At 43.0% G+C, this 12801-nt stretch overlaps 1 protein-coding gene across 1 annotated transcript in view; it reads right to left on the reverse strand.

Annotated features, from left to right (window-relative positions):
- Positions 1–852: 852 nt before the first annotated feature.
- Positions 853–12801, reverse strand: part of LAMB4 (laminin, beta 4) — a 98448-nt gene continuing 86499 nt past the window's right edge. The window contains exons 31-34 of the mRNA XM_005858468.2: positions 12447–12585; positions 9691–9864; positions 8260–8413; positions 853–1653 (exon numbers count right to left, since the gene is read on the reverse strand). Of these exons, the coding sequence (XP_005858530.1) occupies positions 1520–1653; positions 8260–8413; positions 9691–9864; positions 12447–12585 (601 nt within the window). The 3' untranslated portion in view covers positions 853–1519. The remainder of the gene's footprint in view (positions 1654–8259; positions 8414–9690; positions 9865–12446; positions 12586–12801) is intronic.

Below are 12801 nucleotides of genomic sequence, written 5' to 3' on the forward strand. Positions count from 1 at the left end.
AATATAAACCTGGTTCCTTGGTTCAGCAAATAGGAAGCACTCCTGAGAAACTGGACAGGGGAGGAGAGTGACATCAGGGTGTTTATACCCCCAGATCCTCTGCAGGGCTGTCCCCGCGGGCTGTATCCCTTGACCAGAGATCATGGTTCCTCTTAGGTGGCCCTCCTACACAGAATGCAGTTGTCCCTGTCTAAGGGTGGTGATGACCCCCTGCCGAGTGCTGGCTCTGGGATGCTGCACTGTCCTCTATGACTTTCCTCCACCCTGTCCACATCTTTGAAAACAGTCCCCTTAATAAACTGTCCCAGCTCATGTCCTCACCTCAATGGTACAGTCAACCAGGGACCTAGATTTCTTCTATCTTGTTTCACCAGTATTCTCATCATCTACGTGGTTACAGCTGGCTCACCGTATTTCTCACCCAATTGAAGGGGAAAGAAACAAATGGAGGGTAGATTAGGTTCCTTTTACAGCTGTAACCAATTATGACAAATACAGTGGCTTAAAACAACACAACTTCATCTTACTGTTCTGTAGGTTAGAAGTCTAGTACAGGTCTCACTGGCTAAAATCAAGGTATCAAGGCGTTGCGTGGCTATGTTCCTTTCCGGAAGGAGTGGAAGAGAATCCGTTTTCTTCTTTTTTCCGGCTTCTTGGGGCCCCTTACATCCTTCCATCTTCAAAGCCGGCGGATTGTCAGCAGAAATGCTTGCAGACAAATTATGAAAAGTAGTCTTTGAATACTGTTCAAGTGCCATTTGGAGAAAAGAAAATCCTTTGGCTGAGAGAATAAATATGTAGGAAAGGGGGTGTAAAAACAAGTTACATTTTGAGTTACATGCACTTTATTCAGAATAGAATAATGGTTTTACAGATAAAGCAAATCCAAATAAAATACAGAAACACTAGTATACCACCCATATTCATTCCATTCTAGTATTCAAGATATAATTGATCTTAATTTAATTTGTTTAAATTTATTTTTATTTTATTGTAGCATGGTAAGAGCATTTAATATGAGATCCACGCTCTCAATACATTCCTAAGTGGACAAACATTATTGTTAACTACACATATAATATACAGCAGATCTCTGGAAACTTATTCATCTTGCTTAACTGAAACTTTATGCCCGTTGGTTAGTAACTCCCCATTCTCCACCACCCCTCGCCTGGACACTTGAATAGTTAGTATTAGTATTAGTAAATAGAATCTTATTTTGATTTGTACTTGTCATATGTAACTAATTATTTTTAAGTTAGGAAAGGCAAGAGGAAAGGTTTCTGAAACCAGAGACAACCTCTTTACTCCTCCCTCCTGTGCTACACGAAGAGGCGTTTCCTGGGCCCAGTGTCACTCCCCAGCACTGAGCAGAGCTGCCGAGGGGGAGGGCTCCAGCGCGGGAGGAAGGGAAGGAGGCTGCTCATTTGTGCTTCCCCGGTTCAGCACAGCTCCTCAGGTGGCTCCTCAGGAACCAGAAACAAAGGCACTGGCTTTTGCACTTCAGCTCTGCCTAACGCTAGCAGCTTGAATATTTATTTTTTTGCTCAACAATTTCATTTTTAATGGCAATGACTTGATCCTCCAACTGTTTCAGTTGATCAGCTTTTTTTTGTCTACTTAGATTCAAATCTTGAATCTTCTTTTCTAAATCTAAAAAAGAAAATGAAATGAATTATATATTTCCATTTGATAAATTCCTCCTGGGTGCCCAAGTGATACCAAACCTGTGGGATTTATGTATCGCGTAAAGACATATTTAGTTTGGTGTTTTGATTCATTAGATAAAACACTTATTTTCACCAGACTTCTCAAGGTTTTCATGTAAGTCAGAGTAGACAAACTGATACATTTGTCTAAAAGTATTTTCTACCTACTGTGGTACATCTACACGATGGAATACTATGCTGCTGTAAAAAAGAAGGAACTCTTACCATTTGCAACAGCATGGATGGAACTGGAGAGCATTATGCTAAGTGAAATAAGCCAGTCAATGAAGGAAAAATACCACATGATCTCACACATTCATGGATAATAGAGACCATTACAAACTCTTGAACAATAATAGATACAGAGGCAGAGCTGCCTCAAACAGATTGTCAAACTGCAGCGGGAAGGCTGGGGAGGGTTGGGGGGCAGGAGGGAAGGGGGTAAGAGATCAACCGAAGGACTTGTATGCATGCATATACATATGTAATACCCTTTGTAATACTTATTATAATATTTTTTAAAAAGAATAAAAAAAATAAAAGTATTTTCTACCTAAAGGCACTTATCAATGTGAACCTGTACCTAGTTCAAGTTGACTAGAAATGAAGAGACAGAAGATAAGCATTGATTGGATCTGGTGAAGTGCTATATTTCCAGAGATTCATTCTTTCTTTCTTTCTTTCTTTCTTTCTTTCTTTCTTTCTTTCTTTCTTTCTTTCTTTCTTTCTTTCTTCCTTCCTTCCTTCCTTCCTTCCTTTTCTTTTCTTTTCTTTTCTCTTCTTTTCTTTTCTTTTTTCTTTTTCCCTCCTTCCTTCCTTCCTTCCTTCCTTCCTTCCTTCCTTCCTTCCTTCCTTTCTTCCTTTCTTTCTTTAAAATATATTTTTATTAATTTCAGAGAGGAAGGGAGAGAGAAACATCAATGATGAGAGAGAATCATTGATCGGCTGCCTCCTGCATGCCCCTCACTGGGGATCGAGCTGAATCCCGGGCATGTGCCCCGACCGGGAATTGAACTGTGACCTCCTGGTTCATAGGTTGATGCTCAACCACTGAGCCACACCGACTGGGCTGTTCTTTCTATATTAACTATTCTTTTTAACATGTATCTTTCACTTCAGGGTTTCCCAATCTTTCAGTAAAAAGAATTGACATTTTCACTTCATATTCTCCTTCTAACATTGAAGTCCTTGAACAGTAAAAGCAACGTGATGCCTTTCTTGGCTTCACTCCCATCTGTCCGTCCATCCATCCATCCATCCATTCATCCATCCATTCATCCATTCATTTATCTACTCTTCAACCAACAAATATCTGGGAATTATATTAAACTGTAAGAAGGAGTCCATAGAATAGTGGATGGAAGAGGTATAAGGAGCTATGGTTGACAATGAGGTGGCCTTTAGAAAAGACACTGGCTTTGGGTTGAAGTGGAACTTCTCAAAGAAGGAAGGTAAATGTTCTACTTCACTTGGTCAGATCACACCTGGCCATTCAGTTGGTTTGGGGGAACTGTCAAACTAGCCTGTAGCCTACATCCTAGGGAACTGGATTATGAAAAAATCTGAAACTGTCCTGTGAACAAAAATGGAGTTCACTGGCCATTTTCATATAAAGGAAAGAAGACATGTGCCATAGCTGTTTATAAGTATTTGAGGGCCAGAAAAGCAGAGTAAGTATGTGGGCTTTTTTTGTTTGTTTGTTTGTTTGTTTTTTCTTTTTCTTTGGTCAGCCTGAGGAAATAGAATGCAACCAGCAGGTGAAAGCTCCCTAAAGAGTTTGTCTGAATATAAAGAACTTCCCAGTAGTCACAGCTGCTCAAAGACTAAAGAGCTACTATGAAAGGCAGTCAACATTCTGTCACTGGAAACTTTCTAATATAGGTCATTTGGGATTGAAAAGGGGATTCGGCTTTGAAAGTGTATTATTAAAAACAACCCCCGCCCCCCACCCCTGCCCATGTTTCTACTACATACGTTAACAAGACTGTGCTGGCTCCTTTCTATTTGCCCCACCAGACCCAGTCTCCACCCTGCTCTGTGTCCTGGAAAGCTGGCTCCATGAATGACATCACCTGACTCCCTGACCTCTGGCTGTCAGTCACACTTGGCCACTGTGGGTTCTGAGAGGTGGTGGGAGGGAGGGTGGGGAGAGCGAGCACACTCCTCCCTGGTGAGCAGCAGGTTCTGTCAGTTCTCACAGCTCAGCTCCAGCTCCCAAGGGTGGCCTCTTCCCGTCCGTTCCAGCGCCCACAGGCCTACTTCACAGCATTCACGTCCTGCTCCCCTGCTCCTTCAGGCTCGGGACTCTGATGGCTTCTCACTGCTGCCGTCACCCAGAATCCCCAGGCCCTTGCTTTTCCCCCCAAATTCTTGCACATTCTTTGTAGTTTCTCCCATCAAGAAGTAAGAGTCTATTTATCCTTTCCCCCCAAACCAGGTCGGCTTTGCAAGTTATTTTGACCAATAGAAAGTGGAAGAAATGATGTTGCAGGACCTCAAGAGACTCACAGCTTCTGTACTTATTCTCATGGAACCTTCAAACAACCATGGGATGAAAGACCCCATAGAGGGAGGTCCAGCCTCTCAGCCAAGGTTGACCCCTGGCAGACCTGCCAGCTGACCCATCAGCCACAGGCAGCTGCTTGGATAGATAACTGACACAACTCTGTTTATAAATACGTGATCCAGAATCACATCCATGCTTCCTATTTCTTTCTGGGACCCTGACTGACAAAGTCCTATGGAGGGACCCTGGCTGCAGACTGGGGCCCATTTTTGACTCTCTCAATGTAAGAGAGTTACCTGCCAAGGTAAGTAAGGGCTGCTTTTTGGGATCCCACAGGCATCTCTTCCAAACAGATGGGAACAGAGCACAGCCCTTGTGGCTCAGCGCCTTCTCTTGTGGCAGAGTCGGCAAGGTGGCCACACCCATGTCTGTCTTTCCCTATCTTGTTGAGCTGTGAAAGCAGTCTTACCATGAAAATTGGCAAAGTGGAATGTGTTGTGTTAGACCTCTCTGAGGAGAAGTCCCCCAGCTTAACCTTCTCTCCCAACCTAAGGCAAGAACTGTGAAGGCTTTGGTCTCCGGGGATAAGTGGAAACCATTTGGATCCTGACATCAAATATAAGACGGAAAATATGCTCTCCATGATTCTGTTATTTTGGAAGAATCAAGGATAAGAGAAACTGATATTCATGGTATTGCCTGTGTGACAGAGTATAAAGTAAAAAACATTATGTCTGTCTCTTTTTTAATCTTTCCGAGTATCTCTTTTTTAAAATTATTAGGAAAATACTGAACATGGACAAAAGTGTCCAGAAGCTCACTACTTTAAAAACAATTATACCAATGTAAAGAGCGCGTTTTCCTCTTCACTCCCCCCCTCCCAGAGATAACTAATGTCAACCGTTTGGTATGTGTTTTTCTTTGCTTTGGCCCACACTAACGTTGCATTTTCTTTTTTTTTCCCATGTCATAGTGATGATATGCATTTTTAAAGTGAGGATTTGGGGTTATTTTAAAACGTTGAGAGTTACTTATATTACAAATGAATATTGTTGTTTTAAAACTTTCGGAGATAATACATACAAACAAAAGTAAAAGTAAACCACTCATCCTTTGATATTTCTTAGAGGTAGTCAAGGACATGATGATTGCCCAGAAACATCATGAATATTAGTTGTGGAAAGCAAAAATCCTAATGAACTTTCTGATTGTTTGACTTCTAGGTGTGTACACTTTGTGTGCATCAAGATCTCCATTTTGACCAAAATCCTGGTCCAGAACATGATTCCTTCTGGGCTGCTACCTACTGGCCTTGCTAGGTGACCTGGTGGTCTAGAGCAGGGGTCCTCAAACTTTTTAAACAGGGGGCCAGTTCACTGTCCCTCAGACCGTTGGAGGGCCGGACTATAGTTTAAAAAAAAAACTATGAACAAATTCCTATGCACACTGCACATATCTTATTTTGAAGTAAAAAAACAAAATGGGAACAAATACAATATTTGTATTTGCATGTGGCCCGTGGGCCGTAGTTTGAGGACCCCTGCCCTAGAGTCTAGATCACACCTATTCCAAAAGAGTGATTTGCACAAGGGGAGAAAATGAGCAGCATAGGTTCAGACAGGGTTTTTCAATCTCAGTACCACTGATACTTTGGGCAGAAGAACTGTTTGTTGGGGTTTGGGGGTGGTATCCCGTGCATTATAGGATGTTTAGCAACATCCCTGGCCTCTATCCCCTAGATGCTAGTTGTACCTCTACTAATTGTGACAAGCAGAAATGTCTTTAGACATTTTTGTCTCCAGAGGAGGGGATATAATCACCCCAGTTGAGAACCACTGGGTTAAGAAAAGGGTATTTCAAGGTGACCAAAGGTAAATCTCAGTTTGTTCTGATTAACACAGAGTGAATGCTAATTAATACCCTTTTGTGGTTGTTGTTCATCCTCACCTTAGAATATATTTCCCCCATTGATTTTTAGAGACAATGGAAGAGAGAAAGGGAGGGAGGGAGGGAGGGAGAGAGAGAGAGAGAGATTGTTTGGCTGTCTACCGGACTTGCCCCGACCTGACCGGGGCCAGGGATCAAACCAGCAACCCAAGTATGTGCCTTTGACTGGGAAACCTGTGACCCTTTGGTGCATGGGCCAACACTGTAACCACTGGGCCACAGCGGCCAGGGAAGTACGCTTTTAAGTAAAACCATGGCCTCTTCCCTTCTGTTCCAGCATCCACAGGCCTACTTCACAGTATTCATCCATCTGCTCCCCTGCTCCTTCAGGCACAGGACGCTGCTGGCTTCTCACTGCTGCCGTCACCCAGAACCTCCAGGCCCTTGTTTGTTTCCCGTAATTCCTGTCTATTTATCCTTTGCCCCCAAACCAGGACTGGCTTTGCAAGTTCCCAAAGCACAAACCCAACTCCTACTTCTTTCTCCTCAGAGGACTCATATGTGGTTAAATTGTGTCCATGATACATTGAAATTGGTAAAAATTCTACCTCCTGATGGAGTATGTCAAATTGATGGCGTGGGTAAAAGAATAGATAGAACTACCATATGATCCAGCAATCTCACTTCTGGGTGTAGATTCAAAAGAAACGAAATCTGTATCTTAAAGAGATATATACATTCTCAGGTTCATTGCAGCATTATTCACAAAAGACAAGGTATGGAAACAACCTGAGTGTCTGTCTATGGATGGATGGACTAAGAAAATTATAAATATAAAAAGCACAATATGCTAATTAGACCAGACATCCTTCCGGACGAAGCCGGGTCTGCAAGGGAAGCCCGGGTCCCAGGTGACTGCTGGCGGCTGGAGGGAAACCCGGGTCCTGGGTGCCAGAGGGAAGCCGATGCTGGCAGCCAGGGGAAGGAAAGGCCTACTCTGCATCAATCTTGTGCATTGGGCCTCTAGTATATATATACTAGTAATTCGCTACAACATAATGAACCTGGAGACATTATGCTAAGTGAAATAAGCCAGACCAGTGGTTGCCAACTGATGGTCCGTGGACCACTGGTGGTCCCTGAGGTCCCAAAGGTTGGCGACAGCTGAGCCAGACAGAAAAAGACAAATACTGTATGATCTTACTCATTCCATCCATGTGTAGAATTAAAGAAAAAGAGTTGAACTCATAGAAACAGAGTGGAATGGAATGATGGCTGCCAGGGGTTGGGAATGGGTGAAATGGGGAGATATTTGTCAAAGGGTACAAATTTTCAGTTAGAAGATGAGTAAGTTCTGAGGATCTACTGTACTTATGTTGCTGATTATCTTATCTAATAAAGAGGGAATATGCAAATTGACCACCACACTGTAATGGTCAAGATGGCTGCGCCCACAGCAGAAGCAGGGATTCCGTAACACAAGGTGGCTGCACCCATAGCAGAGGCTGAGTTCCTGTAATGAGCCTTAACAAGCAATCAACAGGGACCTGAGGCTGCGCCCCCTGCTTGGCGGGGCTTGATGGGGGACCTGAGGCTGCACTCCCCACCTGGCGCCAGGCCAGGGGACCTGAGGCTGTGCCCCCCACCCGGCAGGGCTTGACAAGGGTGGGGTGGGCCGGGTCTGGATCTCGCCCAATGGGGGTGAGGCTGGCTGGGTCTGGGTCTGGGTCTCACGTGCGTGGGCGGGGACTTGACTCTGGGTCCCGTGGTGTGCCCCAGACTCTGACAGGAGGAAGATTTTCATATACATTTTACTAATTTTCTTTCTTCTCTGACACTTCTATTATAGAGAAAGGGCAAATGGCCCTTTAAAAATATTTCCTCTAATTAATCCCCTTTTAATGTGCACAAATTTTGTGCACCGGGCCACTAGTAGTTAATAACAGTGTATTGTGCACGTGAGTAGACCTTAAGCATTCTCAAAGGCCCCAAAAAGAAAAAGGTAACCATGTGAGGAGATAGATCTGTTAATTAACTTAATTGTGGTAATAATTTCACCATGTACACATCGAACAAATGGGCACATTGTACAGTTTAAATATATACAAGTCTATTTGTCAATTATAGCTCAGTAAAGCTGGAGAAAAGAAGAGATACCTGCTATTCTTCTTATCTTGTCCTCTGTATCTCCAGCCAATTTTGCTGCTGCATCTTTTAGCTGTTTCACTTTTCCTAAGGTTTCCTTTGTCAGTCCTGTTGCGCTGGTCTTATGTTGAAGAACAGCGTATTGATTTTTCAGCTCCACAAAGTCCTGTAACAGAGCAACACTCCCATCATCAGAAAATATTGATAAAGCATGTACACATACATGGCATTTGCCCGATACTGCTCATAAAAGGAATAAGAGGAAACCATAACCCAGTCAATATACTTGAATTACTCTGATATTTCCAACATGGCTTTTCATTGCATTTTTTTTCAGGTTGAAAAAAAATATCAGCTTTAGTTAATTAAGAATAAAACTTTGTTACAAAATATGAATCATTGCTCCATGTGAAGGCAAATGTTTATGAAGGACCAATTGTTTGTCCTGAACTACGTTAAGGTGAGAGACACACAGGACAGAATGACCCAGTCCTGCCCTTGCTCACTCCTCAGTTATGTCAAACAGCTGCAGCGCCCCATGCAGGGCAGAGCCAGCAGGGAAGATCTAGACACAGCAAGGACACATCGTTTGGTTGGCGAAAAGGTGGGACAGAAATGAGGTGGAAAGGGAGGCAGGCAGGGAAGCAGAAGTGTTCGTATGAAGATCTCCCTCAGAACTAGAATGGAAATCTTTGGGGTCAGCCTATGTGTTTGACAATTTAGGACATTAAATAGATGAATAAAGGCCGGACCCAGGAACGGAATATGGAAGGGGGATGGGGAGGGGGCGAGAAGCACTGTCTCAACCTCTGTTCCATAGAAAATGTTCTCAGCTCCCCTCAGTGGAAACTTTACCCAGAGCATTAGGGCTTGAAAGCAAGATAAAAGACCAATTGTAAAAACACCTTAACATTTTTCTTTTGTTCAAGCTACTATATTAATGCTACCAAGTGAAGATATCCTGCTAAGAAAACGAGTTGATAGGTTCTTTCAGCACCCTAAATTAGTGGGCCACTTTCCACAACTGTTTAATCAACTCACTCTGATTTTTGTAACTTCATCTATTCTCCGGCAGGTGACTTTCACTTCTTGTTTTCCTTATATGTTACGTGACTTACTTAAAGGGCACACATGTACAATATAGTGGCATAAACTGCGAGAGTTTGGAAGTTCAGGACAAATGTGACTAGAAGATCATTAAGAATCCTGGGACGAGCGGGTGGGGAGTAAACCCTCCAAGGGGATTTGGCCAGAGGACCTCTGCCTTCTCCAAAGACAGCCCTCCACCACCTTCACGCCCATCGGGATCCCTACAAACCTACACCACTGAGCATGGACCAGCACTACAGGAAATGCTGATAAATGGCCCAAAAATCTGGGGATGAAGGATCCGCCTTCAGAGAAGCACCGTGTGCTCTTGGTGGCAGGGGTGGGACTAATGACCTCCTGGAGGCCCCCAGCCTGGCGCTGGGCCGACTCAGCCTGAGCTCCCACGTGGATGGCTTGCTCTTGATTCCTTCGCAACTTGACCCGCAGCCGGGAAAGTCCGTCCTCCAGGGCTGACTGCTGCTTTGCTAAGTCCAGTTCATTCTCAGTCTCCTGGGCTTTATTTTCAGTCTGCTGTTGGTTTAAAGAACAGAAAAAAGAAAGTTTCTTTATGTAACAAGAAGCAAACAACAACAAAAAAAGAAATGATGTAATTACCCTTCAGAAAATAAGCCAGGTGTGAAGGGAAAGAAAAGCATTCCTTTGAATTTTCAGTTCCATTTACAAAAGAAAAATGTTATGAGAGTCTAAAAGAAAATATGAAACATATCCATGCACCCACCAGCCAGTGTGAGAATAAAGCATGGCCAGTGATGCCCTAGCTGGTTTGGCTCAGTGAATAGAGCGTCGGCCTGCAGACTGAAGGGTCCCAGGTTTGATTCCAGTCAAGGGCACATGCCTGGGTTGCAGGCTCGATCCCCAGTAGGGGGCGTGCAGCAGGCAGCCGATCAATGATTCTCTCTCATCATTGATGTTTCTCTCTCTCTCTCCCTCTCCCTTCCTCTCTGAAATCAGTAAAAATATATTTTAAAAAAGCATGGCCAGTGAGCCAAGGTCCTCAGTGCACCGCTCCCCATCGTATCGCCTCCCCCTCTAAAGGCAACCACTAACCAGAATCTAATATTTATCATTCCATGTTCTTCTTGATGCCTTTAACTGTATGCCTATGCAGTATTTCTAACAATATGCAGTGTTCCATATTTTTAACTTTATGCAAATATGTCATCATTTTATTCTATTTTTACTTTTCACTTGATGCATGTGGCTTCTAATTCCCTACCCCCTTACAAAAAATACTGAACATGTTATATTTGTTTCTTATTTCAATGACTATACTTGTCGTATCAAGAAGTCCTATTTAAATATTTCTCAGATCTAATTGGTCATGTGTTATCTCTTGTCTCTTATTCTTTGGTTATACCTTTTTTTATTTTGTTAAACGTAGTAAACATTCCTGTCCAATAATGGTAAGAGCCACAGTCTGTTGCATTTTGATCCTGTTGTTTGCTATCTTGTTTGAGGCAATGTATTTTGGGGGGTGGAATTCTTTGAGGTTTGGTTTTAAGGTGCATTTCTTGGGGGGGGGGTTGGATTTTCGGTTTGTCTCTGTCAGGCATCTGAGGGCACTACCAATCCAGGACCACTTTCAATGACACTTTTAGCTTTGGTTGTTGGGGTCACCCAGGTAGTGTGAATCCCTGCCCCAAACTCCTAGAAGATCCAGTTTGTGGTTAGCAATTCTTAGTGCGGACTTTCCTCCTCTATCCAGAGCAAGAGGCAAGTGTCTGTATTGTTTCTCTTTCTCATTGGAGTACTGGTCCACCAGATTTTTAGAACTAGAAGTCCCTTCCTGTGCCTTCGAGCATATGGCAGAGTTTTCCTGGAGCAGGTATCTGCGACTCATTTTTAATAAAGGGCCAGATAGTGAGTATTTTACACTTTCTAATCCACACAGTCTCTTTTGCAACTATTCAACTCTGAGCCACTGTAGCACAAAAATAGCCATAGACAACATGTGGCTGGATGCCAATAAAACACTGTGACTTTGGAGACAGAGGCCGTTGGTGTGCCTATTTGGCCCAGGAGCTATATTTTGTCAATCCCTGTTGTAGAGAATATTCCTAGAAGGAGGAAAACCCGGAGGCATTCTTAATTCTTTTGTTTCCCTGTGTATGCAACCTCTTCATCTGCAACCCTTTGACTTCCTGGTGCGCTACTCCTTGTTCTGTTGCTTTCTGCTCCTCTTTTCAAGATGCATGTATTTAGAGCAAGCAAACACAGCTGAAGAACTGAGACTGAGTACCTTGCAACCTTCTGGAAGGGGATGTGCTAGAATGGAGCTGGGAGAAAGAGACTTCATGCACCCTGGGTCTAGGTCCTGCCCTGTCCTCTAGTTGCCAGGCTTCCTCTCCTGGATCCATCACATGTGCTAAACCATGGTCTTGCTCTCTCTGAACTCTGGATGGAACCCTTTCTTTTTAGTAAGATATTCTGTCAGTCTTAGGATACTCCGATGAGATTTTATGCACATTTAGTTACAAACAGCTGGCTACAAATTCACTTTATTTCTTTGGGTTGTGAGCTTTAAAGAGTCTATGCCCTGGCTGCTGACTCAGTTGGTGGGAGCATTGTCCCCTACACCAAAAGGTTGTGGGCTCAAAAGGTTGCGCGTATGGGAGGCGACCAGCAATGGTTTCCTCTCACATCAATGATTCACTACCCCTCCTTTTTTTTCTCTCTCGAAAATAGATAAAAAACAAACATATCCTTGGGTGAAGATGAAAAATAACAACAAAAACAATAAAGAGTCTGTTACTCTCCCTGGTACCAGAAGGGATAAACTCTGACCTCAAATCTACTTTAATTATCTATGTGGCCGTAGGCAAGTCACTTAACTTCCCTGAGTTTTAATTTTCTCATTTATAAGCTGGTGGTAGCACCTGCTTTATCCCCCAGGATTGGTCAACAACGAATGAAGTGATGCTGGGAGAAGTCTGTAGAACAGTAAATGCATAAGGTTACCATAATCTTATTTTATCCTTACAATCCCATCAGACAGGCAAGTCAAGCGTGACATTGGCATTTGTAAAACCTGGGCTGTTTCCACACTCAAAATCTATTTCAGGTTAGTTTCAAGGAAAATAGAGAAATACCTGCAGTGCACTCTTTTTTATTTTTGTTACCTCGGCAGTCAGCTGTGCGATGTTAGAATTTGCCCGTCCCTCAGTGATTTCAACTTGTTGCCATTTATTCAACATCTGGTCAGGAGTCCATAGAACACTTGCTGCTTTTCTAATGTAAAATATGATACAATTATTCATATATTTCACTTTGAGAATTCATTCAACTCAACCAAAAAATTTCTGAATTATTTATAAAGTAAATTTATAAAGTAAACTCTTAAGTAAGGCAAAGTGCTGGAGTCATCATTTTGAGAAACAGACATATGAAATGCCAATAAAAACACACATATATGCATGTGCAGAAACAGATCCCACCAGATATGAA

This window comes from Myotis brandtii, unplaced genomic scaffold, assembly GCF_000412655.1.
Source record: "Myotis brandtii unplaced genomic scaffold, ASM41265v1 scaffold1186, whole genome shotgun sequence".
Classification (NCBI taxonomy): domain Eukaryota; kingdom Metazoa; phylum Chordata; class Mammalia; order Chiroptera; family Vespertilionidae; genus Myotis; species Myotis brandtii.